The 26823-nt window shown below is 50.2% G+C and overlaps 1 protein-coding gene across 2 annotated transcripts; it reads left to right on the top strand.

Annotated features, from left to right (window-relative positions):
- Positions 1-107: 107 nt before the first annotated feature.
- On the top strand, positions 108-25628 carry CSNK2A2 (casein kinase 2 alpha 2). Of its 2 annotated transcripts, XM_061375922.1 has the most exons (11): positions 109-285; positions 508-619; positions 11536-11637; positions 12426-12476; positions 19211-19270; positions 21363-21446; positions 22313-22423; positions 22616-22717; positions 23039-23139; positions 23786-23934; positions 24123-25628. In XM_061375922.1, exons 1-11 carry the CDS (start codon positions 182-184, stop codon positions 24197-24199), a joined length of 1053 nt encoding a protein of 350 aa, XP_061231906.1. In that variant the 5' UTR covers positions 109-181; the 3' UTR covers positions 24200-25628. The 2 variants fall into 2 exon arrangements, with proteins under 2 accessions (XP_061231907.1, XP_061231906.1); XM_061375923.1 differs by lacking the exon at positions 21363-21446 and having other exon boundaries at positions 108-285.
- The last annotated feature ends 1195 nt before the right edge of the window (positions 25629-26823 follow it).

The following is a 26823-nucleotide window of genomic DNA, read 5'->3' as shown; positions in this document are numbered from 1 at the left end:
CCCCCGGCCGGCCCCGCCCCCCCCCGCCCTGCCCCACCCCAGGCCGCGCCGTGCTGCCCCGCTCGGTCTGGCCCTGCCGCCTCCCGCTGTCGCCCTCCTGCGCGCCGCGCTCCGCCTCGCCGGCCTACCTCGCCGGCCCCGCGCCCTCCTTCTCCTCCTGCAATCGCCGCCCGGCGCCGCCATGCCCGGCCCGGCCGTTGGCAGCCGGTCGCGGGTGTACGCCGAGGTGAACAGCCTGAAGAGCCGCGAGTACTGGGACTACGAGGCGCACGTCCCGAGCTGGGGGTAAAGCGCCCCGCGGGGACCCTTTTCTCCCATCCCTTTCCCCGCCCTCTCCGCACCCTCCTACGGGCCTCAGCCCACCGAGAGGGTTCCGTGGCCGATCCCCTCCCCCCCGTTTTGGGGTGTCCCCTGGGGGCTGAGGGGTCGCCGGGAGAGCCCCCACCAGCCCCGGCCTGCTGTCCCGTCAGTTACCGTCCCCTCCCTCTCTCCTCTTGGTGCCCTCAGCAATCAGGACGACTACCAGCTGGTTCGAAAGCTCGGGCGCGGCAAGTACAGTGAGGTCTTTGAGGCCATCAACATCACCAACAACGAGAGGGTCGTCGTGAAAATCCTCAAGGTGAGTGTCCCGTTGGTGGTGTAGGGGCTAAAGATGGCTGGAAGCGAGGGGAAGGGAAGCAAGGGTTGGCAGGGCCACAGGACTGCTGGGTCTCTTCCTTCACACAAAACCTCTTGTTTTCATGTTAAGGACGTTGGGATGGTGGGTCTGGAAGTGGGTTTGGCATCCTGCATGCTGTAGTGATGTTTAGGTGTGTTCCCGTCTCCTGTCCAGCATAGCTCTGGTCTGAGAGCTCCTCTGGAGGAGGAGAGCTTTGAGTCTGACATTTGAACAGCATTGCAAATGCTGCCTGTGTTTGGTAAACTGTGTCTGGCAATGCTGGTTTAAAACAGCCCAGGGACTGTCCTGTTAACAGGAGTGCAAAACGTGGAGTGGGTATTCCTTCTGTTAACCTATAGACAGCTGGCATGGAGCCTTTTCAGAGCCAGTGTGTGGGATGCTCAGCAGCCAAAAATGCAGGCAATGTTGAGTTCTTTAGAGGACCTGATGTTGAAAAGAACTTCACCAGACAGGCCAAAACCCACCATGGATGCTTGAGGAGGCTGAAAGAGGCCTTGTGGAGTTTGGCAGCACCAGTGACCTGTGTTCTGGTGTATCGGGCTGTGACGACCTTCATGCAGCTTTAACAGGTTGTAGTTTGCGTTGGCTGAATGCATGGCTCAGCCGGTGCAGGCATGCCTTAGTTGAAGCAGCAGGCTCACAGCGAGCTGTGGTAACTGTACTAGCAGCAGTCTGTGTTGGTGATCCGGGGATGGACAAGGGTGTTAAAAAAGACAAAGAAAAGGTTATAGTGGAGGTGCTTTTGGTTTTGGCTTGGCTGACACTTGTGGCTGTCACCTGTTGGACCAGCAGCACTTGCCACTTCTTCCTCAGGAGCACATGGGAGCTTGTGTCTGACCATGGGTGTGCTAAGAACTTGGGCACATATTGATCTGCAGTGTGCAGGAGGTGCAGCTACCTGGGACACAACTCTGTGGGTCTGTAGCCTTAAGGCACTTGCTAGATCCACCACATAGTGTGGCTGTCTGTCAGATCCACTTGGGATCCCTTGGGATCTTCCTTGGCTTCCCAGAAACCTTGTCATGGGCTGTGCAGCCACCACTCCTAGCTAAGGTGTGACCTCCTGCATGCCTCTGGGAGGAGGTGCACACACCTGTGTTGGCTGTGGTCAAGGTGATTGATGCCCAGGTGAACCTTTTGGAAGAGCCCCTGTGGCTGAGCCTGACATCAAGGCAGAGCAGTAAGGTTTGTGTCTCCTCGCTAAGCTGACTTCCTCTGGCATGCTGCTGGGGCCTTCCCCTCCTCTGGATGCTTTATGTGGTTTGAAGGTTAGGTTCTTTGTTTAAAGTAGGGGCCGGTGGCAGTTTCTGCTATGAGAGAGTAGTCAAAGGTAGTGCAGAGCTGGGTTTTATGGCAAGATGACTTGTGGCTAGGCTGAGGAAACTGCTCTTCTGCACACTGTTCTGGAGCCCCTGGTGGTCTCTTTAGGATTGCTGTGGTTTGTTGAGATCCTGGGTCTTGTACCATGTAGAAAGGCATTACAAGGCTGGGAAGAGACTGAGGGTAAAGTTGTAAGGAATCTCCTCCTTGCTTCTTTCCAGCCTAAAGAGCCTCCCCTAGAGCAATGCTTTTCTCCCTGCAGCAGCCAAATTCTGTCATGTCTAGGGAGCTCTTCACTGTTGGACTTGGAGTCAGCTGGCAAGAGTCATCTGAGGGTGTTTGGGTGCTCCTTCTCCATGGGGCCTGAATGTGTTGTCTTAATACTGTGTATTGTCCCAGATCTGAAGTGGATGGTGTTGCCAACAGTTCCCCTGGCTCCCCTCACTTGCATTAACATGCAGACAGCATTCCTGAGAGTGAGCAAGGAAAAGCAGAAAGTCCAGATAAATCGGGTGAACTTCCTTCTCAGTGGAAAGTGGGTCAGTGAAAAGTGAGTTTTGGAGCACTGTGGTATGTACGTTACGAAAGCCTGTGAAGTGCGGCAGTAACATCGCTCTTATCTGTGGAAGGTGCCTCTGGTTTCCTGCAGCTAGACTCAATTGTGAATGTAATTGTATGTATCTACAATGGAGCCTTAGCAAAGAGGCTGGGTCTCTCTTCTTCCTAATTCAGGCTGGATCCTCTGAGGTGGGAAATGCAACTAAAAGTCTTTGGGGTTTTGTGTGGCTGCAGAGCAGGGACAAAGGGGAAGACTGTTTCTGGGCGATGGATGCGACTATCTACTACAGTTGCTCCTTTCTGTTTAAGGTTGGTTTTTTTTTGAGAGAACTATTTATGTTGAGTGTTTTTTAGCAAGAGGCACAGTTTTAATATCTGTGCCTCATGGGAAGTGACTGATCTCTGTTGCCAGCCTTGCTCTTTGAAGCATCTTATCTTTGCCAAGCTCAAGTTAGCATGTAACAAGTACTTTCCCTGCTTTTCCTCCCTTCTTGTGCTACCTCAACATCTTGTACCATCCTCCAGAGCGGTCAGGAAATTTTATCATCTTTCTTTGATGCAGAACTGAGCCACAGAGATTTCCTGTGTGACCTTGGGCAAGTCCCTTAGCATCTGCAAAGCTGAAACTACAGCATATGTCCTAATCTAGTGCTGCATGAAGGAGGTAACTCTTCCTCTTCTGCCAGCCACTTACCTTGGTTGTTTAAGAGCCCTGTGAAGACTTTAGCATTGGACAAGGACAGTGAGCTAATGCCTCTGGTTGGTAGTACAGTGCCTCAGGCCTTTTGGGCTTGCCCATTTTCCTGGCCAGTACCCCACATTGCCTTTGAGTTCTGCTACCCCAAGTGTAGGACCAGGCCTAATTCTGCAGGAAAACAGGACATGGTCATGCAGCTAGTTGTGGTTATAAACATGTCAACAAAGCAGCAGAGTGAAGATCACGTAGATGACACTGAAATTACCACTTCATGGGCCAAGTGCCTTTCTTTGCATATATGATGCTTCTGGTGTCACTTTTTTTCCCAGGGAAATTCCGCAGTCCTTTTAGAAGAAGGCAAACCAAGCATGCAGGTTGTTTCTCACCCCACTGCAGCAGCCCATCAGGATATACTGTGTAGGACAGTGAGTGCAAAGCAGCAGGGCAGGAGCCCTGGTTTGCCACACAGACCCACTGCCAAGTGTCCTCCAAAATCCTTTGGTCTTGAGAAGTGAGGCAGAAAGCAGCTCCACACCTTTGCAACCTGTTTGAGGAGCAAAGATTCAGCCAAAAAAGCTGTGGGACTGAAGTTACCTTGGAAAGTAGTGGAGGGGTCTGCACTGTACACACCTTCCTACCTCTCATAGGCAGTATTAGCCAGCAGTGGTGCTCCCCCAGTCCGTGGCTGGTGTAGGAGGCCCTTGTGAGCTTTTTGATCTGGCTGGCCTGGGTTCAGCTGTGGGCATGTTTCCTGCATGCTTAGGGGTACATCAGCCCAGGAAGAGGGAGTGTGTGAACATGTCTTGTATGTGCTTTTGTGTCTAGCTTAAATTTGATGCTAAGGTTTGACTCCCAGGACAAGGTCTGATGTTCCTCAGCATATACGAAGGAGGTTCAAGTAATTTTTGTTTCCAGTGAGCCATGTATCATCTATAACCAGTCACAGAATGGTTGTGGTTGGAAGTGACCTCTGAAGATCATCTGGTCCAATCCCCTGCTAAAGTTGGTTCAGTGCTTTAGCAGGCATCTAAAGCACAGCTCTGCTCATTCATACCCACACAGATTTAGAGTTTTGGTGGACTGCTGAGGTCAGTCTGTGACCTCTGAGCTGTCTCTTCGATGAACTTCTCATTTTGCTTTTCTGCTAATGCAGCTCCAGAGTGTCTTCTCATGTGCCTTAGAGGTGAATCCTCTATTCTGGAGTAACAGGCTTCCTGGGCAATGTGATCAGTGCTCCAAGTTGCCACTGTAAAGGCCAAATATAAGCTTTCCACACTGGTTGCAACTTTTATGGGTGATTCTCTGTGGTGAGAACACTGCTGTTAAAGTTACCTACAGCTGTGGCTGTTGATGAGTTTCAGCTGTACCTCAGCATCCTTCACATCCTTTTTGTACCGAATACCGCTATCTTTAGAAAGACATGTAGGAGTCCCACTTAGAGACAGGGATTAATGGTGGCCTTGGCAGTGATGCATTAATGGTTGGACTTGATGATCTTAAAGGTGTTTTTCAACTTAAACAATTCTCTGATTCTGGGATCTGAGTATCTGCTCAAGGCGGAGATGATAGCATCCATATTGTCAGCTCTGTGCAGTAGTCCTCCAGCTTTCCTGCTGCACACGTGTATCAAAGCATTAAACCCATCACATACAGACTATTTTGCCTACTTGTCTTACTGTTTGCATAGACACAACACCCATGCAGAGCTTAGGGCAAGAATGCAGTTACAAGGAGGGAAATCAGTGAAATGGAGGTTCTGCAGCATGATGAAATAGCCCCTTTCTCCTTTGGTGGCTTTTGTCCCTCTGTGCTGAGTCCACGAGCTGGAACTTTCAACCATGTACGTGGTTTCACAAGTCCATTCTGGTTTGTTTGGCTTTGGTTTTGCCCCTGTTCCCCCTTTCTGGGCTCTGTGAACCCTCCAGAGCTGCTGCTCATACCAGGCACTGCTGCAAGATCTTTCCAGTGCTGAACTCAAGTTGTTCTGGTACGTAGAAAACTGTGAGGGTGAAGTATCCCTGTGGCTCTGGTAAATTATATCTGTAAAGCTTTAGAGCCCACATACATCAGCATGTTCTAGATGGGGGTTGAAATGACTCCCCTGCTGGTGTGCAGAAGGGAAATAGGACTGGATGGTGTTGGTCCCTCAGGGTGGGGCTTTGACTTCATGGGTGACCTTCCTTCTGTCAAAGCTGTTTGGTGCCTGCTCCTGCTCTAGCTGTTCATATCTTGCTCCTGCTGCATTTGTATGCACTGAGTCCATACTTTCTGACTCACTTTCTCCTCTGGCAGTCTTGAGTCATTTTGCAAGAGAGCATGGTAGACAGCTCTTCAGTTTGAAACACCAGTTGTCCACACTGGGCTTTGCATGGTTGGCTGCTGGAGTCCAGCCTTGTTTGGAGCTGAGACCTACTGAGATGGTACTGAGTGTCTTGCAGAGGCCTGGAGATGCAGCTGGTAACACCAAGAGACTGGGTGAGCTGCAGAGCTGCAGCTTCAGTGAAGAGGGGGTGAGTTACAGTGCTGTGGCAGTTCAGAGTGGCCTAGGGCAGAGCCTGCATGAATGGTTCTCATCGCTTGTAATGGTGGCGGTGGAAATTGAGGCTTGGTCCCGTGCACCCTTTTAGCTGACTGTGGAAGTCTGGATATAATGTGGGCAGCCCTGGAGCCCCAGATGGCTGTTTTGGGATGTGCTATGGAGGGAGGGAAGGCATTCTGAAGGAAGGAACCATGCTACCCTCAGAACACTTCCTGGTGTAGGTTACCAAATTTAAATAAAAATCACAAGTGCGTTATTAATTTGAGGGTAGGTTTCACCCTCCTGCTCTTTTCTAAAATTCAAGAGCAGCTCAGGCAAGTTTGAGTTCCCATAATGGAAGCTGTAAGATGCAAACAACTGACAGAGCATTAACACAAGTAGACTCTTTGTTTTGTAGCTCTTTTAACTACAATTGTTTGGTTTCCCAGATGATGGTTGGCAAAAGAAGCACTGCTGCTCTGAAGCCAATTTTCCTATTGAGCAATTGGCATCAGGCTTTATAGGCTGATTATTGTGATCCTTTCGATAATACTTGCTAGAGACGAGTGAGCTTCTAGTGCCAGCTTTTAAATGCTTAAATCCTGTCATAAGGATGCTGCTCCAGCCTTTTGCTGCTCCTGGACATTCTGTGTTGAGATTTCCCTGCTCATTCACTGAAAGCACCGTGGTGTTCCTGGGCTGTTCAGGTTTCATGAGCAAATAGATCTTTTTCTTTATGGGGTGGTGGAATAAATGGTTTAAAAATTTAGTTTGTGGTGGATTTGTATCTTTAGGCTGCTAAACCTTCCTCCATGCTGTGTGAACCCCAGTTCTTCTTCAGAGTACCTGCTGGTCAGAACCTAGGGCCTTTGGTGACTCCTCCAGAACAGTGTGCTCCTCAGCTGTGCCTTTGGCTAATATAAAATAAGTTTTATGCTTTGGATTTTACTCGTATTTCACAGGTCTTCTTGATGACTACTTTTCTAAGTTTGGAAACACTGGGGAAGGCTGGAACTGAAGCATTTGACAGAAGAGTGTACTTCCTTTGCTTTAGATACCAAGTAAAAAAAGACTATTAACTGGGCAGCTGTTTATTACTTGGAGACAGGAAGTGATGGTTGTAGCCTTGTATTTAAAGGTTTATTTTAGCAAACAATGTTAATTCTCCCAGTTGGTGTTCGCTGCAGCTGGACTCCTTCCCTGCTTACAAGTTTACATGATCTCATGGAAAATGACCTGGGGTCTGATCTCTGAGTCAGAGAGAGGTATTTTCTTTTGCATCTACCTGACTCCAAAGCAGCTACTTACTCCATTCCTTATTTTCTGCAGAGGGATGGCATCACATGGTGCCTCCCAAGCTTTGCTCAAAGGCAGCTGGGATAGCACTGGCCACTGCCACTGCCTGATATGCCTGACTTTCTAGTGGATTGAGGCCCCCTCATGGGATTCTTTGGGCTGGTGCAGTAGGAAACCTGCAGCAAAGGGTAGCTGGTAGGGGACAGCTGAGTGAGAGAGAGCTGCTGTGTCCAGCAGAGACCATCCTCCTGTGGCTGGAGGTCACCTTGTCCCTCTGCACAGTGGACAGCCGTGAGCTGTATGTTTGTCTTCACTATCCACAGCCACCTCACTTCCAGTTTGCCTGAGGAAGGAAGCAATTTCCTGGGAAACTGGCTTGTGCTAGACAGTGATGTTCTTCTGAGGGTACTGCTGCAGTTGAAGTAATTAAGCCCCTCCCAGTGTAGACACGGTTAAACTGAGACATGTCTTTTAGCCTGGTTTCCTATGGAAACAAGCCTTATGCAATCCTGCTGTCTGTCAGCTTTTCTCCCCCCGCTTCCCCCCCCCCCCCCAAGTAGTTTTTGCACTGGTTGGCCAATTTTAACCAAATGCAAGAGAAGTCTCTAGCTGTCAAGTTGCTACACGTTCCGTGGAAATAGGTGTTTGCATGAAGCAGAGGGACACTGCTGGAGCCTGTCTCGGAAGGAAGGGATGCAGTGAGGGTTTGACTCATACTGGTCACTAGAGAATCCCAGCATGGAGGAAAGCTTTGAAATGCCTCTGCCATGGGAACAGATGGAGTTGGTGCTTGCACTGGTATAAAATGTTGCTTTGCAAACAGATCAAACTCGGGAGCAGTTTGTTTTGTCTAGGTGCCTGCTCCATTTCTGTGTTGGAAATCCTCCTCCCAGGGCAGGGGGACTGAACTGTGTATGAAACACTACCTGAAATGCTGCTGTCATAGCCTGGTTTAATAAAATAGCCTTAAATGAGTACTGTTAAAAATACTCTGGCTGCAAGGGCTGATGTTCTGGAAGTTATCCCTGCTGGGAGAGGCAGATGGTTGGAGGCCGTTATAGCTTCAGTTCACATTTAATCCATGTGGGTTTGGAGTCAACATCCTTGGAGAGACCGATCAGGTGACTGAGAGACAGTTGTAGCAACACAGGCTTAATCCTGGCTCTTGGAGGATATGCTGCTGATCGCCTGTGGCTTCAGCAGTGCTGGGGTCTGGGGACAGGAGGGGAGCTACCAGAGTTTCTCTGGTTGTGAACAGTTAGCTCCAGTGCAGTACTGGCCGTGTGCTGGCATCGTGTTTGACTTGCCAGGTGCAAGAGCTTGGCCTTGGAATCAGTTGCCAGACAAAAACTGAGCCCCAGTTTTTGGGTGGCAGACAGTGTCTGCAGTCGTGGCTTAAGCAGTGGTGGTACAGCACTTGCATAGGAGGTGGCCTGTGGCTGGGTAGGCTGGTGGGTGAAAGCTGGGGCAGGGGGAGGCCAGCAGGCACCACTGTTTCCTTCTGCAGATCTAAACTGGGGAAATCCTGCATTCCCCTTCATTGCTCCCTGAGGAAGCTCCCAGGCAATAGCTTTTCCTCTCAACTGACTGTGCTTCAGCCCATGGTGTTTATCTGTCCCCACCCCACTGCTATTTGCTAAGTGGCAGAACACCTCATCCTGAGCACTGGCTGCAGATGCGGAGAGCTCTCTCAGGATGCACTGCTTCCCCCTGCCATGAGCAGGGCTTCCCATGCTCCCACCTTGCCCAGGGCTCACACCACTGCGGAGGCACTGTATGTGTGTGCAGACAACTGAGCCTGGGCTCTCTGCTACTGCAGCTAAGCAGGAAAACATGCAAGCAGTGAGCAGCTTTGAACTCGCCCTCTTGCTGAGACAGAATTTGCTGGAGATTTTCCTTCAGTGATGTTGGGGATGATCTGCAGGCATTTCATTGGAAAAAAGACAACTTTCTTCTCTCCTTTTCTCCAAAAGGTGATGATGCTGTCTGCTTGAGTCTTTTACTAAGTGTATTGTGGGTAGGGGTAGGTTTCTGGTAGGAGATATCATAGGACATGGCTTTCCTGTCCTGGAAATGGTGGAAACATGGGGAAGTGACTGGAAGGCAGCATCTTCTGCCCAGTGGGAGTGGTGGTTGCTATGGAAGGAGAAGGGGAACTCTCAGACGGATACCCTCCCCTACCAGCTGATGCAGAAGGCTCTTGTAATAACTGAAGTATAAATGAAAATGTATTTCAAAGTGAGCTTTGGTTCTTCCTGGGTGTTCTAGGCAGTTTCAGCTCCTGATCCAGTGCAGGTGTCACAGCAGAGAGGCTGTGAGGCATGTCTGTTGATAGCCAGGCCATTCGGTGAGCCCCTTCAGGACAGCAGTGACTCTACTTCCCTCTTGGAAGTTCCTTGGAAAACAGCTTGTGTGTGCATCTGCCTTGCTGGGTGAGCAGAGTAACTGAATTACATCCTCTAATTTCATCTTGGCCTTCTGGTAAGATCAGTGCATGTGGGTGATGCAAGGGTGGTGTCTGTCCCTGTGCTGACATAAATTAAATTAGTTGCTAATGAAGCATCTTCCTCTTGGTTCAGAAATCCTAGAGTTAAAAAAGGGTTTGGGTTGTAAGGGGACCTAAAGCTCATCCGGTTCCAACCCCCTGCCATGGGCACGGACACCTTCCACTAGAGCAGGTTGTTCAATGTCCTGTCCAACCTGGCCTTGAACACTGCCAGGGATGGGGCAGCCACAGCTTCTCTGGGGACCCTGTCCCCTCACAGGGAAGAACTTCTTCCTGATACCTCATCTCAGTCTCCCCTCTGTCAGGTTAAAGCCATTCCCCCCTTGTCCTCTCACTTCTGGTTTCTGTTCCCCTGCTCTGGCTGCTTCTCCCTGCCTGCTTGTCTTCCCACTGACTCCAGCCATGCCTGGCTCCTGCCCTGGGCTGTTGGTTGCTCACAGCACACCCTGCCCTGTGTCACCCCATCTGTGGCTGACAGATGGTGGCCTTGCTGCTGGTTTCCACAGTGGCTTTATGGGGTGCTGATGCTCCCCATGCTGACATCAGTGTTACTTTTGGCACTTTGCTTCAGGATGAGATTCTCATCTTTTGGCTTGAAAGCCTAGCTCATGCTTTTTAACTTGGGAGAAGGGCGGGATTCAAATCTGAAGGTTTCAGCCACCTGAAAGAGCCTAGAAAGACAGCATGTTTTATCACTTAGATAAACACCATATTTCCCACTATATAAAATGCTTGTGTTCCTTCTCCCATCTGCTTGTAAGTTCCTGTGAAGGGTCTGAAACCAAGGCTTGCCTTGGATTTGCCTGTGGTGGAACTGTGAGTTGCCCCATTGCACTGCCCCCCTTACTGAAGTGGGAGGCTGCAGCAGAGGTGACCTGTGAGCAGGAGCTGTTTTGCTCTTGTGGTTCCTTGTCCTTCATGCAGACACAACTGATAATGTGTATCACTAGAGTAAGGTGCCTCCTACCTCTTTGCTTTTCCGTTACTCCCCTCCTCACACAGCAGACTCCATGCTGGATGGTGGATATTTTAGTAAACAAAATGTCAGTAGAGGAAGGTTTTCATCAGCAAACCTCAGAGATAGAGCCGTGGCTTTCCCAGTCCTGCAGGGTGGATCTGCAGGGGTAGCGGCTGTGCAGGAGGGGATGTTTCAGCTCTGCAGTGAAGGCCTGCTAGCCCCAGTGACTTGCAGCCAGTGGTGGCCACACCACTCAGTAACTAAGACTCACGTATTAGCTGCTCTAAGCTGCCTTTCCTTCCAAGCAGGCACAAAGCTAGAGCTGTGCTGGGAGTGGATGCCCTGCCTTGGGAGCAGCTGGTCTTTGTCACTCTGTGCAGGGTGATGACCAGAAAAAAGTTAACTTTGTGAAGGGGGTTCCTGGGTCCGTGCAGATTTGAGGAGTCAAAACTGTTTCAGGTGTCTGTAGGTTTTAAAACTAATCCTGGTGTATGGATGCTGTGGCATGCTAAGCAGTTGGGTGTATGCTCTTGGGGTGGTTGCACATAGGTATAGCAGTGTCTGAACTTACCAGAGGTCTTGGTGTTGGAGACTCTCAGGTTGTTGTTCCATGGGATTAAAGAAATTGTTGGAAAATAGTTTGGGATTAAAGAGTGAAAAACTGGTTTGTGCTGGTAAACAAAAGATGAGATATGGGTCCCCTGTGCTTGTACTGTGATTCTAGATGAGTAACACAGAATGAGTGTGCTGTGATTTCCACGGAGGAGTCTAGAATGCTTTTAACCGCAGTTACTGGAGTCACAGGTACATTTGTCTGGAGTGGTTTGATTTTCCCCTGATGAGTGGAAAGCTTTCATTGATGATGGAAGCCCAATTCATGCTAAAGATGAGGGTGGGAGCAGAGAGAGGAGGGGAGGTGATACGATCCAGTCAAAAACAGTGGCAGAAATCTATGTTCATTTCTGAAAGAACTCTCACTTCTAATTTCTTTTGTCTATTTAAGCCAGTGAAGAAAAAGAAGATAAAACGTGAGGTTAAGATTCTGGAGAATCTACGTGGTGGCACCAACATCATTAATCTGGTTGACACTGTCAAGGATCCAGTGGTAGGTACCCATGTGTTGCCTTCCCATTAGCTTCAGGCATGAGGAGCTGCCCCTTAGCTCTCGCTCTCAGCTCGGGTTAGGTGCTGCCTGTGCCTTTGTGCAGCAGGGATGAGCGGTGACCAGCTCATCAGGGTCTTCTGAGGTGGGCTGGTTTGGATGGGTTCATATTCCATTCTATGTTCCCAGACTCTTTTAAACCCCTTCTCTGAGTTTTCCATGAGGGGAGAAGTTCTGTGGCCCTACAAATGTTCTGTAAGAAGGCAGAGCCTGTGGCCTTCTGGCTTCTGTCTAGCATCTGGAACGTAAGAGTATCCTCCAGCTATTGGATATTAAGCACTTTCCATCCTTCTGGTTGCTGTCCTGCCCCATGACTAGAGTCATATCCTTTGTTTGCATTGCCACAATTACCCTATTCCTGGGAAGTTTATCTGAGTAGCAGCTGGCTGAGGTCTGTGACTCCAGCCTGCTGGCAGCCGTGGAGAGGAAATGATGCTGCTGTATCGTTGGCAGTCCTGGCTGACCAATCTTTTGTGGTGGCCTGCAACACGCTTTGCCTTGCCTGGTGCTGTCTCTGCTCTGGGGCAGGAGGAGGAGCAGCACTGGCCATGTTTGTGGTTGGTGTGGGGGGTCTCAGTGGATTTCTGCCTGCTGTAGGGAGCAGAGCTGTGTTTTTCTCACTGTTCTGCTTCCATCCTACTCTCTGCAGTAAGGGTTGGGCAGGAAACAAAAGTTTCTTGGAGCAAAGGAAGGTTAAGAGGGTGTTTAAACCATGACTCTCTCTCTTGCAGTCGAAGACCCCTGCTCTGGTGTTTGAGTACATCAATAACACAGATTTCAAGGTGAGTCTGCCTGCATGTGGGGAGGGGAGGCTTCCCATTTCTTGAGTGCTGTGATCTTGGGCTGCTGGTTACTCCTTGGGAACTGTGTGGGGAGTTTGGAGTTTTCACCTATGTCAGCTTTACCTTCCCTTCTCCCTGTAAATCAGAAACCTGTAAACAAGTTCTAGATGAAAAGGAATAAAAAGCTTGTGCTGAATCTCCTCTCAACTTGGAACAGTAAGTTCAACAGGTTAGATATTCTTACTCCCCTCTCAATTTAGTAATTACTGCTGTGCTATATATTCAGCTCAAGTTAATCCCTGTGCTGCTCTATTTACAGCAGTGCAGTTGATGTAGCACGTGACACCAGTTTGTGCTGGAATCCTTCAGACCTGGGGACTGTAGGTGCAGAGGCTGGAGAGAACAACTCCCAGTGCTTGTGGGTCTGATAGCAGCAGACTGAGCTGTCTTGAATGCATCTTACGAGCTTTTCTGCTTGCCTGAGCCTGCAGCATATTCCATGGTTCTTCTGTTTCTGGGGAGTTCCAAGGGGTATTACTCCTTCCCAAAATGAAGTGGGTCCTTCTCTCTGAGTGCAGCTCCCACTGCCTGTGTGACTGAAATGCTTCTGGCTGGCAGCAGTGAGCTGAACCACAAAAGGAATATCTAATTAGCAGCTACACCTATTTTAATGGTATCTTTGCTTCTGCCATGTGAATCTTTAAGTCACTAAGTCAGTGGTGGAGAATTAATTGAGTAGTTGCCATTAGAAAGCCAGCAGTCTTCCCTTCCTGTTCCACCCACTGTTCAGAGATCTCTCTCATCCCATGTTGTGGGACAGTGCTTTTTGCTTCCTGCCTGTGCCAAAGCATTCTGCAGGTACATGCCTTGTAGGATGTAGCTTCAGCAGATAGACTGAACACCCAGGGAAGGACCCTAGGCTGGTGTTGGTGGAAACAAGGCAGCTCATAGCTAGCCTATGGACCATCTCACCTGCAGCCCTACATGCTGCAAGGCAGCACATGCCGATGCTGTCCCTCTGGGATTGGGCTAGTGAGCTGATCCTGCCTGGGTGGGACCCTGCACATAGCCAGAGCTGCAGCCTCGCTGACTGTGGTAGTCTTAGTGCTGCTTAATCTCATGTAGAGACTTACTGCAGAAGCATCTGCCCTGAGAGCTTTAGGCAGGGAGATGAATGTTGCCTCCATCAAATAAACAGCTATGAGGAGAGTGCTCCATGGTGATTTTCAGGGCTAATGAAAGCAGGTTTGATTTGCCTAGTCTTCACTGACATCAGCTGGGCTGCTCCAGTGCAGCATGTATATTGGGAACATGTCCCTGTGCTTCTGGCAACCTAGGGACTGTTCATAATTTAACTTGCTATTTAAAAATATATGTATTTTTATTTTGAATACATGGCTTGAGATAAACAGGTTGCTAGGGCAGGAGCACACCTTGCTGAGGAGTGCTTTGCATGTCTCCTAGTCAAAATGTGATTACATCACTCTGTCATGTCCTTAGAGGAAGAAATTATCATCAAAGATATCACCCAGTAACTGAAATGAGTTCACAAATTGGAGTGGTAAGTAGTAACTTGGGGCTGATGGCCAGCAGGGACTCTGCACTGCAAAATGCAGGGCTGGGTGTCCATGGTAGTTCAGCTGTCACAGCCATGCTGAGAGCTGTCATAGGCACTGTTGCAGTCAGTAAGGCACCACTGGTGTGGCATCAGCAGAAGTAACAGTGCTCTGCTCTGGCTGTTGCATTAGAAACAGCTCTGTGAATTTGCAGCAGATCATTTCTGGGCTTTTGGGAGAGAGCCTGGCTCCTCAAGGAATTCCAGATTCACAGCTGTGCAAGTCTAAGACAGAAAGTACTGATGCTTTTGATGCTGATTGGTACAAAGCAGGAATAACTTGTCCTGGGAATGCAGGCATGTCCCCCAGGGCAGACATTGTGGCTGTTCATGCTCAGAGCTTATTTGTATCCTCAACTTCACTAGCTGCATATGGGAGGTGTGGGATATTGAAGCTACACTCACATGGGCTCTGCTTCCTCTTTGGTGTAGGTTCTTGGGGCTACAGCTAACTGGCAGATTACAGAGTGGCTGCTTCTTATGGGTACCTTGGACATCTTCTGTAGAGGCTCCCAAGCTGTCTCTTCTTGTGCTCTGAAGTTCCCTTGCCAAGCAGAAAGCCCATAGAATAGATGAGAGGCCTTGTGTTGAAGTTCTTGGCTTACACTATACCTGTATACTTGAAGGATCTGGAAGACGCACAGCTCTGGTCATTGTCCCTTTTGCTCCACAGTCTTGGTCTCCCTGAGCAGCCAAATTCTGCTCAAGTGCCACAGCAGCTAATCCTGGCAACAGGGACCTCTTGTCTTTGTTCTGAGGTGGCTGCTGCTGATCTGCCCATCTCTGCATTGACTTCTGGATTCAGCAGTACTGATGGGTACCCTGCATCTCACGGGTAGATCCTCTTCAGGGTGCATGATGGGGTTTGCAGGGCAGCTTGTGTGCAGCAGATTGCTGACTGCTCTACGGGATTATGGTTTTCTCTGTCCTGTTGCCGGTAGTTGCTCACAAGCTTCTGTGTCTCCTCAGTTGTCTCCTGTCTAGCAGTTTCTTTCCTTCAATGTTAGTATTTTTTGCTTACTGGTAAATGCCCCATCCCTGGCAATGCTCAGGGCCAGGTTGGACAAAGTCTTGGGTGACATGGTCAGCCATGAGGCATCCCTACCCATGGCAGTGGGGTTGAAACTGCATAATCTCAGGGTCCTTTCCAGCTCAAACCATTCTATGATTCTATGGTAATACTACACACCTTTGCCCGTTCAGATGGCAGGGCACTGTGCATGTCTGGGCACTCAGGAAAACAGCTGCTGGGTCTCCTTATCTCTCTGCATGGACAGATGCTGCAGTTCTGTGGGCCCTAAGCCATGGCTGTGGATGATTCTGGATCAGAAGCACCAGCTTGTGTTACACATGGTTTGGCTATTTTTAAATGGCAGTATAAACAGCAGACTTAGGAGATACCTCCTCAGAGCTGATTGTATTTTCTTAAATTGCCTGACTGGGCCCTGTCTGAAAGTGACAGCTCTGTACTTGCAGGGGTAAGAGTTGGAGCTACACTAAATGTGTAAGCAGCACCATGGGGACGGCAGCTTGTGTGCAGGGCTAGTGCTTCTCTTCAGACCTGCTCTATTACTTGTCATCTGGTAGCACTCAAGCAATCCCACAGTCATCTGCTTTAAATGAGAGCTGCACTTCAGGACTGTGCAGTGCAATTGAGTAACCGTCAGTGAAATTAAATGTCTTTGGCTAATTGGATTCAAACTAGCAATGAGATGTCTGTTCTTCAGCCACCAGCAGCTCTCAAGTTTTGCACAGTCTATGAGCGTACCAGGTCCTGCATCTTCCGTTGTCCCAAAGAGGCAATTCCCTTGAGAAAGAAGGGAGCAGAGCGAGGTCTTCAGGAGCAGTTTTGGGTTAGGTTTGCTGTTTTGGTCTTAAAACATGCTAGCAGGTTTGCGGCTGAAGGAGATGAGCAAAAAAAGTGAGGGATGAAAGGTTGTTTTCAGGATGTTCAGCCTGTTGGAGTTGTGAGGACAGTGGGGTTTTGAGTAAAATCTTCCACATTCCCTGCAACTCGGGAAATTATCAGGCCAAATTCCTGTGGGGGAAGTGTGTGCTTTATCCTTGTACATCCAAGGTTAGTCCAAAAAGAGTTGATGCACAAGTATGAGAGCTCCTCCTCCCTTGGGTAGCTGCTGTGGCTGGAATGCTTTGGGATCCTGGGGTGCTTTACCTTAAAGCAGTGTCTCTGACAGCTCCTTGCAGCCACCCTGTTGCTTTGCAGATGCTGCTCACTGCACATAGTCAGCTGTTTGCTCACTCACAGAGAATAAAGGTTTAACTTCTGTCAGCCCCACAGAGAGGGGAAGCGTGTCTCTGCCTCCTCAGGCACTAATGGCATGAGTCTGCAATTAGTTATGTGATGTGTGCCAAAATACCACTGAAAGCTCGGGAGTAGAGGCTGCCTGTAGGTGAGTTTAGCCTTTCCTCATGCTCTGTTCGGAGAAAGGAAACCAGCCCACACCTCCCGATACGTTCTGTCATCCTGAGTGCTGGCAGCTACTTGGGCAGATGTTTGAGCTGGGTCTGAGTGATGCCCATAGTGATGTTTCTGATAGTTTTGCTCTGAAGAGCCATCTGTAAGAGCAGAGAATGGGACGTGTCTGTACAGGAGGCATCTACTCTGTCCTGCTAGGCTTGGCAAAGGGGATTTGGAGCCCACTGTCAAAGCCTTGGGGCAGCTGCTGTGTGGGACCTACTTGCAGTGGAAACCTTGGCTCTGTCCTTCAGAGCCGTGTGTGTTCAGGGCTATTCCCCCACAGCACATGGAGCCTGGCTGCTGCTTATGACGCTGCCTGCACAGCTCGCAGATCAGAGGTGCTGGGTTTCACAGGCAGCTCTTCCAGGGAGGCCTGTTTAAAGTTGGCTGTCCAACAGCTGCCCCTGCTGAAGGCTGTGAGTTGGAGAAGGGACAGCATCGTGGGCCTGGGAAGAAAGGCATCAGTGAGCTCCCTTCCATCCCTCCCTGTTTACAGGCAGCAAGAGGCAAAGAAGCCAGGGAATGGGGAAGATGGCATCTGGCCTTGCTCTGCCACTGCTTCTTCAGCCTTACTCCTTCCTTAGGTGCATTGGTGTTGCCAGGTGAAGCTGAGCATGTTTTAAGCATCTGTTTCCCCGTAGTGTTTGTTACCTGAGCAAGCCATTTAAACAAAGTCCTGGAAGAGTTCAATTGTCCTCTGCTGGCCCTGGGTCATGCATCACAGCCATGCACACCCAGGTCAGGAAATCTATCTCTGCTATAGCTTGTGGCTATGTCTTTTTTGCTCCCTGCTCACTTGCTTCAGTGGGTTGCTCGGAAGCATTAGGATCACCCCAGCTCACAGTGCAGCTCATGGCCTGGAGGCTGGTAAAGCTCTATGGGTGTAAGTGACACTTGTATGTTGTCAGATGATTTCCCAGAGCAACACTGGGAGTGGTGGAGCTCTTTGGAGCTGGCCCTAATTTAGTGTCATGGTTTAAGCCCAGCTGGTAACCCAGAAACACGCAGCTCACTCCCCACCCTTCTTCCTCCCCCCAGTCCCAGAGGGATGGGGAAGAGAATCGAATGTAACTCCCACAGGTTGAGATAAGAGCAGCCCAGTAACTAAGGTATAACACAAACCACTGCTGCTACCACCAGTAGTAGTAATGATAAGGGAAGTAACAAGGGAAGAGAATACAACTGCTCACCACCTGGCAAATGATACCCAGCCTGACCCGAGCAGTGATTTCGCCCTTCCGGATAAATCCCCCCAGTTTATATACTGGTCATGACATGCTGTGGTATGGAATACCTCTTTGGCTGATTTGGGGCAGGTGTGCTGTCTCTGCTTCCTTCTGGCTTTCCCTCCTCCCTGGCAGAGCATGAGGCTCACAAAGTCCTTGGTCAGAGTAAACATTGCTGAGCAGCAACTAAAACCATCGGTGTTATCAGCGCTGTTCCCAGGCTGAAAATCAAAACACAGCACTGCACCAGCTACTGAGAAGGAGAAAAATGACTGCTACTGCTGAACCCAGGACAGTTAGGCAGGATCCTGAGGATCTCAGCATGGGCCTGGAGGGGACCCAGGGCCAGAGCTGCTTTCTTTGAATGTAAATTTCAATCCCTTGCTCTGGGATTTTTCCTGAAGCTGCCAAACGGTGCCATGATGGCAGCTGGCTCCACTGCAGTCGGTGTTTTGACTGAGCTGTGGGGTGATATCTGTCTGTTAAGAAGGGCAAAGAGGTCTGGTCCTGCTGCAGCCCTGTGACTGTCGTTTCTTGCCCTGTGCTGGCATCTCACCTTGCCCTACCTGAGTGAGAGCAGAGTCCAGGGTTCAGGCTGGCACTGCTGCCAGTGACAGAGCGGCTGGCAAACCTGGAGCCAGTTATGACTTGGCATGGGAGCATCAGGGTGATGGGATCCCCACTGACAGTACTGGTGACATGATGCAGGGTAAAGTGCAGGAGTAGCTGCAGAAGGACACAGAGCGGAGGAGGATAGCAGCAAACGTGCTGCCAGCAAGCACTTCCTTGAGACCCCAAGCTGATCTCTTCTTGGACCCAGAAGCATTTCTGTGCTGTTGAGTTGCAATAGCTTTTATCCTTGGATAGAGGGGAGCCCGTGAGGCTGCCTCTACCCTTTGTGCTTCCCCACCCCGTGCTCCTTTAGGTTAATGTTTTCCTCTCCCTGCCCCACCTTCAGCACTTGGAAATATTGCCCATGTGTTCCCAGCCTGTCCTGTCTCCTCTGAATGAAGTTACTGATGTTGTAAAGTCATCGTGGTAACTTTGCATGTGAACTGAGAGTTGAGATCATCTGTGCCAAATGCTCTGAAGGGCTTGCTCTTTCCTCCTTGAACAGCAGCTTGCCTGCCTCCTGCAGGAAAGAACTCATGGCAGGGGCCAATGATCCTGGTAGTATTTCATGGGAGCTCTCACATCCTGTTTGGACTCCCTAGTGTGTAGCCCTGGCAGGTCTGAGATGAGGAGAAGCCCTTCAGCACTCACAAGGGATCTGGAATGGGGTCAGTGATTGAAGGCAGGTGGGGTGCAGGACATAAAACTAACCCAAATCTCTTGTATTTATTAATCTCAAGTATTCACTTTTGTTTCTTTCCTTTTTTTTTTTTTCCTTCCTCCCTCCCCAAATCTGTTTCAGCAACTGTACCAGATCCTGACAGACTATGATATTCGGTTTTATATGTATGAGCTGCTGAAGGTGAGTAGCACTGTATGTGGCAATCAGGATAGGGGCACCAGGAATGAGAGAGGCAGTAGCAGGGCTCATGGGACACTGCTATTAAGCATTTACCTTTCATGTTCAATGCACAGTCCATGTTTCGTAACCTGGGAAGGTTTGGGAAAAGATATGGTTATGTGGCTTAGTGCTGTGAGGTGTTACAGCCAAACTGGGAACCTTTGGCCACTTCCAAAAATGTCTGATTCTCTGGGGTCAATTCTTCTCCTATGAATCATTTGTGATTATTAAATACCAGCTAGGGCTGTGCTTGGACCCTGTGTCTCTAGCACTGCTGGGCTGCTGTGAAGAAAACCAGCTCACTTCCAGCCAGACCCAGTGCAACCATTGTGAGGTGTTTGCAGGGCTGGAGAACTGAGGACTCCTGGCAATCCAATGAAGGGATTGCCAGCTCCAGGCTTGCTTCTGCTGCAGTATTCAAATACAAAGTGACTTCTGCCCACTAGGTCTTTAGACTCCTGTGTCTCTGTTGGGGGATCTAGGGCACTTCAAGACAGTTCTGTGTTCTGGTCACAGAACCCCATGAATGTGGTTTTGGGGAACAGAGCTTCTGGTTATGCTGGCTGTTATGTGTTGATACAACACTGGTGTTTTCCTTTGAGACCTCCCATCCAAAGTTTTCCCTGCCCCTCTGACAAAGGGCAAGGACTGCCCTAAATACTTCCTCTTGACTAGCTGGTTTGCACCTCTCAATGGAAATGCCCACGAGCCACATGGCAGATCTGAGATCTGCAGCAGTGCCCCTCTGGGGTCTTCAGCCACAGGCCTTCAGAGGCAGCAGGACATAGGGAGAGCTTACAGTTTTCCCCTGATCCCAGGGCTGTTCTGTGCTGACCTCATGTAGCAGTAGCTGGCCTGTGTCAAGTCCCAGCAGGGCCTTTGGACTTTGGGCTGGCACCTTGCAGGCCCCCTGCCTCTGGAAATATGCAGGACAGACTAAGGAAAGCCTTTTGTGCTTCAGGGCTTGGTGACTGCAGGAGATTTCATGCAGTAGACTAAGTGGCCTTGAGGAAGGCTTTCTTCTCTGCATGCCTAAGCTTGCTGCACCTCTCTGCAAAGGAAAGACCTTCCCACTGAGGTACCACTCTAATTCCCCCCGGTTAGATTGGAAAGGGTCATGAGGTTTAGATGATCCAGTCCTGAGACAAGCAAAACACTAGAAGAGGTTGTCCAGAAGCAGTTTGTCCAACCTGTTACAGATTTCCTGTATTGGAGATCCCAGGATAGCCATGTGCAGTGATTCCTGTCAGCTGTGAGGCCACGTGTCAGTGCAGGGATATCCCTGAGGCCTTGCTGGGATGGAAGCTGCTGCCTCCTCTGCTTCCCACTGCAGCTGGGGCCCAAGGACAATGTTACGTCCCTGGCACTGATGACTTGGATATTGAATGACTGTAGGCTGTACCCTCCTTCCGTGCTGCTGAGATTTCAGAGCATCTGATAGATGTTGATGGATGGGTGTCCCTTCCCCTTGGAGATGTGAAAACAACATTCTCACCCCTTTGCCCGATGTAACAGCTGCAGAAAGGTGAATGGTGCAAGGTCATGGAGCTGGAGAGCTCATGTGTGCTCCTGCCTTGAAGCTTTGGGCAGCTTTGTTCGCCCTCATGTGCTGTCTCTTGCCTTTTGTAAGCCAAGTTTGGCTTAAAGGAGCAGGGCAGAGCTGACTTTATAGCTTAAGTGTGTTTTGTGGGACAGGTGGAAAGCACCACTTGAAGGCCATAAAGGTCTATGAATGTAAGAATGATCTCTTTCTGGGGAATAGAGCAGGACTGCTGAAGCCCTAGGATGCCTCTCTGCATTGTGTTCTCCAAGGACTGCGCAGGGAACATAGTTCCAGGAGCTGGAACTGCAGTAGGACACAAGCACAATAGTCTTGTTTCCAGCTTGTCAGTTCCTCACGTACAGCATAAGAGGTGAAGATGCCAGTTTTTTGTGCTAGGGTTGCGCACACTTGCTGTGCATGGGGCAGTTGTGCTGCTGGCTGAGAACTGACTGTTCTACTGCTGTGCCCGTGGTTACAGACTTGTCTCGTGTGTGTGCTTATGTCTGCCAGGCCCTGGATTACTGTCACAGCATGGGGATCATGCACAGGGACGTCAAACCCCACAACGTCATGATAGACCACCAACAGAAAAAGGTACTGTGGCACCAGGGCTCACAAGCAGGGGTTTTCCAGGGAAACTGGAAACTCTGCCACCTCTGTACCCTTAGCCTGGGCAGCTGGACTTAGCCTCTAACATTTCTGTACCGCCTCCCCTCCACTGTTCGCAGAAGGAGATCGCCAAAGTCCCACAGGGAGCACCACAGTGGGAGTCCATGGCTTGGAGGTTGTTCATCACCCCAGCCAAGCACACACACACACACACAGACTCCTCTCTTTGCTGAGAGGAGCAGGTCTGGGCCATCAGTCTCCACCTGGGGAGGCTGCAGAGACCCTGGGCAGAAGGGGGGTGGCCTTGTCTGAAATCAGTGTGAATGTTTTTCCCTAGGGGACATAAGCTCCTCTTGTAGTACAGTGGTGGCTGTACAAGCAAGTTGTTCATGAGGGGTGCATCTCTTATTAGACCTGTCCTGCAGTAATTTGAAGAATATGGTCTGGCTTGGTGGGCCCCCCTCCTACGCTGTTTCTTGCTTTCAGCCCATTGTTAGGATCAACACTGCCTTTGGGCCAGCCCCTCTAAACAGCAGGATAAGACATCTGGCTTTTGCCTGTTCCCTGTCCGGTGTGGCTGGGGGTGCTGGTGAGGATCCAGATGCCCAGCAGTACCAGTGTGCTTGAACTCCGGCAGAGAAGCTCTCAAACCTTGGCTTTGCCCCAGCAGCTGGTGAGAGGGGGAAGAGCCTGATCAGAGCTCTGCTGAGAGATATCCTGTCCTCAGAGCACCTGCCTGAATCCCAGGCTCCACGCAAGCATTGCAGCGTTGAGAGGGTTGGCCAGTGCGGCTTTACCTAACTGGCTTGTCCTGGGACTCCTGACTCTGTCTCTCTCTATTGCATGTTCAGCTGCGGCTCATAGACTGGGGTTTGGCTGAATTCTACCACCCAGCTCAGGAATACAATGTCCGTGTGGCCTCTAGGTACTTCAAAGGACCAGAGCTGCTTGTGGACTACCAAGTAAGAATCTGCCTCCTCCTTTCTAGCCAGTGACACCACTTGTGGCTGCACTTTGGCCACCTTCGGGGTGTCTGGTTGTGCCTGCCAGGGCATTGCCTAGGTGGGAAAGAGGCTGGCTGTGAAATGAAAAGGCTGAGGGTGCCTGTGCAGCTGGAGAACTGGGTCTTCTCACACCTTCTTTCTTCCGCTCAGATGTATGACTACAGCTTAGACATGTGGAGTTTAGGTTGTATGCTGGCAAGCATGATCTTCCGAAAGGAGCCTTTCTTCCACGGCCAGGACAATTATGACCAAGTAAGGACTTTGCTACCTGGCTTATTCCATGAGATGTTTGTCAGCACCTCATTTTTGTGTGTACAGTGGGGAGGTTCTGGGGATCAGACCACCAGGCTGGGAGGATGTTGTTATGTGCTTAGTTAAGCCATATGAGATTATGCTTCACTGGCTTCTGTAAGAGACTTATTTTCTGCACATGTTGCAAAAACAAGATTCAAGGGAGATATTCCTTCCATCTGGGATGGTTCCAGCGGCAGAGCTCCTTAGATTTAGGTGGCTCTGCGTCTGCAAAAGAGTGGTGGCCTGTGCTGCTCCCTCTCACCCTATCTTTTGTTCCAGCTGGTTCGCATTGCAAAGGTCCTGGGCACAGATGAGCTGTATGGTTATCTCAAGAAGTACCACATAGACCTGGACCCACACTTCAATGATATCCTGGGCCAGTAAGTAGAGAAGTGGAGTGCTGCTTTTTTCCTTTGTAACACAAGAGAGAAATAAACTGATGTCCATCCCCTTGAAGGACTCTCAGCAAAGGCCTGTTTTGATCTTCAGGGTCACAGTTCTGCCTGCAGGCCTCTGTGTGGCTGCTTATGTCATCTTAGGTGGTCACTGAAATGCAGAGTTTTTGCTTTTGCCTCTCCCATGATCCACAAGCCATTCCCTGTTACTCCCTTCTCCTGCTCATTGACATCCTAGAAGTGGAGATGTAGACGCTGGGGTTGAATGCAGGCTGAGGGGCTAAGCATCTCTCAGCTGAGGTTTCTGAAGAGGACAAGAGATGGGTATAGCATAGCAAGGACAGCTCCCAGCCAGGTGGCTGGCAGGCAAAGCACTTCTGGTCCCAGTGGTGTCACCCTGCCTGCTGCATGCTGTTGTTTAGGCCCTGTAGACAGGACAGAACCTGCAATATTGGGCCTTCTGCAGATGTAGGACATCCACATGATGGTGTACCTAAAGAAGAGGGTTCTCCCACTTTGGCACACGCTTGCTTATGCAGGGAAGAGCTGTAGCAGAGTCTTCTCAGAGGTGGATAGTGGTGGGAGGGCTCTGCTGGGGGGAGCTGGGCAGTGACTGCTGGTCCCTTTGCAGGCATTCCCGGAAGCGCTGGGAGAACTTTATCCACAGCGAGAACAGACACCTGGTCAGTCCTGAAGTTCTAGACCTCCTGGACAAGCTCCTGAGATACGACCATCAACAGAGGCTGACTGCCAAGGAGGCGATGGAGCACCCCTATTTCTGTGAGTGTGGGGAAGCTGGGATGGAGAGGGGTCTCCCATCTCTGTGGGGCAAATTCCAGCTCCCCACTCTGTGAAAGCCTTGGCAGCTCTGTGGGTTCTGAGGGCAGTTTCTCTGGAAGGGTTTGCCAGGGTGGAGCTTCCACTTTATTAAATACTGTTTCCCCTTCCTGCCCGGTCCTGATCTACAGATCCAGTGGTGAAGGAGCAGTCCCAGCCCAGCTCAGAAAATGCTGTGCTCTCCAGTGGCCTGACAACAGCACGATGAAGTCTGGAAAACAACGGGTAATTCAAGATGTTTACAAATAAAAGCAAAACTTCTGGTCACACGGTGAAGGGAAAAGAACCAAGGACCCTCCCTCCTTCCCCTCCCCTTTATACTTGCAGAAATCCAACCTTGGGAGGGGGGGTCATAAACCTCAGTTCCTCTCTGGTGGTTGTGGCTAATGTAACTCTAACCTTGTGGTACCAAAGCCCTGGGCAGAAGGTCTTGCAAGAGCTAAACATGTAGTGATATCCCCAGGGCTCAACACAACTGATTCTGATTCACATCTCTATGGATCCTTCTCCTCCTTCTCAGTCCAGCCTTCCCCACAGCGCTGGTGTGGACAAATTGGTCGTTCCACCATCAGCCCTTAGCATGCCTCTTTCTCAACATGCCTTTCTGACTTGTAGACTGGATGAACCAAATTCACGCTTGGGGTCAGCAAGTGCAACTCTTATTTGGAGGTCCAAGTCCTACTGCTCACTCCGGGCTTGAATTTGGTCCTTGAATTCCAGTTTCACTTGTGAATACTGGGGCAGCCGGGGGGAGCTTCAACAAAAACCGGCCCCGCAAACCCAGCAGCATCTCAGGATTGGTTTGGAGCATTAAAACGAAGGCACTGATCCGAGTTGCTGGGGAGAGGTGAGATCCCCCCCTCCAGGTGTGTTTGACAAAGGCTCTCTCTGGGAAGAAATGCAATAGATCTGCTTTGGAAACTTGTGAACCTGAGGGCTGTTCTTGAGGCAGGAGAGGGGAGGGACTGTGCAGACTTCCCCACTGAGCTCAGGAAAGCCAGTGTTGTAAGATTTCTCTGTGCTAGGTGTGCAACCACGTACCTCATGACGTGGCTCCCGTGAGAATTCGTGCCAGATGCAGACTTGTGCCAGAGCACAGCTCTGGAGCAGTTCAATCCAGCACCACAGGATGAGGCCAAGAGAGCAGGGTGCAGGCAGGGGGAAGGATCAGCAAGCAGCAGTGTGGTCTGTTGGGGGTAGGCTTGTGCAGCTACTGACCCAGGACTTGGGATCCCACCTCCTGTTTTAACCAAGCCAGCCATTTGTTGAATTCTGGGGTGCCAATCCTGTGCGGGGGGTGGGGGGTTCATCTTGTGGGTTCTTTCATCAGATCCCTCGATGGATTTATAGCCCCACAGTTCACAGTTGCCTCCTCTACTTGTTCTGTGTGTGACTTCATCAAGTGGTTCTGGTGACACTCAAACCTAGAAGCTGGAGATAGTGTTTTCCCACCAGCACCTAAACACAGAATTTCCTTCTGCGGCATTGTTGAAAGAGTTGATTTTTTATAAGGTTGCAATGTTTCGATTTGAAACATCTGTTTACATTCCATATTCCAATAAAGTTCTATTGGCATCAACAGCAGGTCAATCCATTTGTATAATTCACTGAAACCAGTAAATATCTACACATCTGAACGTCTGCAGACTCCAGTCTATGGGATAGCCAGAAGGAGTGAGCTGAAGGCATGGACTGCTTGAGGAGGGCCATTTGGCTCTTCCAGCCCCTCTTGTCTGAGTATTTTGGGGTCAGTTAGTCTTCGGTTACAGTTCTTCGTGCTGTCAGGTTGTCTCTCTTTGAACAGTGATGCAGAGGAGGTACAAGGGTTTGGGGGTCAGCCCTTTGGTACATTGGGTTCAAGCAGCTGGTGCCTGAGGTACTGGCCTCTGTTCCATGGCTAGTTAGTACCTGACACCTGACCCTCATGCTTGTCTCCTCTCAGTCTGGGTGGATGGCTCTTCCTGAGGATGTGCTGAGCTGGAAGGAGCTCTTCTTTCCTTCCATCCTGGCTGTGGCCCATGCAGGAGGTCAGTCAGCTGTCAGTGTCTGGGCTGAGGAGCAGCTCTGGCGCTGCCACCCCATGGGGCCCTCACTGACGTGAATTCTGCAGATGCTGCTGAAGGCTTTGGTGTTTCCAGCCCTGTCCTTTCATCTGCCCCCCTTATGGGCTGCTTGGCCTGAGTGCGTGGGGGGTGCCCTGAAGCTGTGCTAATGCCAGCGGGGTTGGTTTGGAGTTTTAACATCAATTTCTGAACTGATTTAAAACATGTATTGAATTGCTCCATTGAGGAGAGGCAGGATTGGGTGTTTCTCATCTCCTGTCCAAGTTGTTGTGGGAGGAGCCTGCTTGTTTTCCAGTTCTTTTGTGTTGGCATTCCCAGCTTCCAGAGAGGGCCGACCCACAAGAGATCGTTATTGTATGCAAGTGCTTGACAGTGACAAACCTGATGGTGGATTTCATGGTGGTGCTTTAGGAACTCTCTGTTCTGCAAACCTGACTCAGCAAATCTTCCCTGGTGCCCTCAAGCAGAGGAAGAGAGATGCTCTTCCCAGACAGTGGGGTGGGTAAACGGCTTTCCCTGGTTGCAGTAACCAGAGAGGCTGGATCAACCTGTCCTTTATCTCCTCGCGCCCTACTTCAGCTCTAGAGTAGGATGAGCCACAACAGATTCATCCTGGAGGGAGACATGGGAGCTGAGCAGGCATAGATAGCCTGGGGCTGAGGAGGGTTGTGGGGTCCCCTGACCCCAACTGCTGTGTGGGCAAGCCTGCAACGCAAGCCCGTTCCTTTCCACACCCAGCACTTTGGGCAGGAAACTGTTCTCTGGACCT

The sequence above is a fragment of the Neopsephotus bourkii genome, unplaced genomic scaffold, assembly GCF_033783945.1.
Source record: "Neopsephotus bourkii isolate Nb327-2 ecotype Australia unplaced genomic scaffold, CSIRO-AGI_Nbou_v1 NB_1680, whole genome shotgun sequence".
Classification (NCBI taxonomy): domain Eukaryota; kingdom Metazoa; phylum Chordata; class Aves; order Psittaciformes; family Psittacidae; genus Neopsephotus; species Neopsephotus bourkii.
The sequence above is the reverse complement of the archived record's forward strand: the minus strand, read 5'-3'. Positions and strand labels throughout refer to the sequence as shown.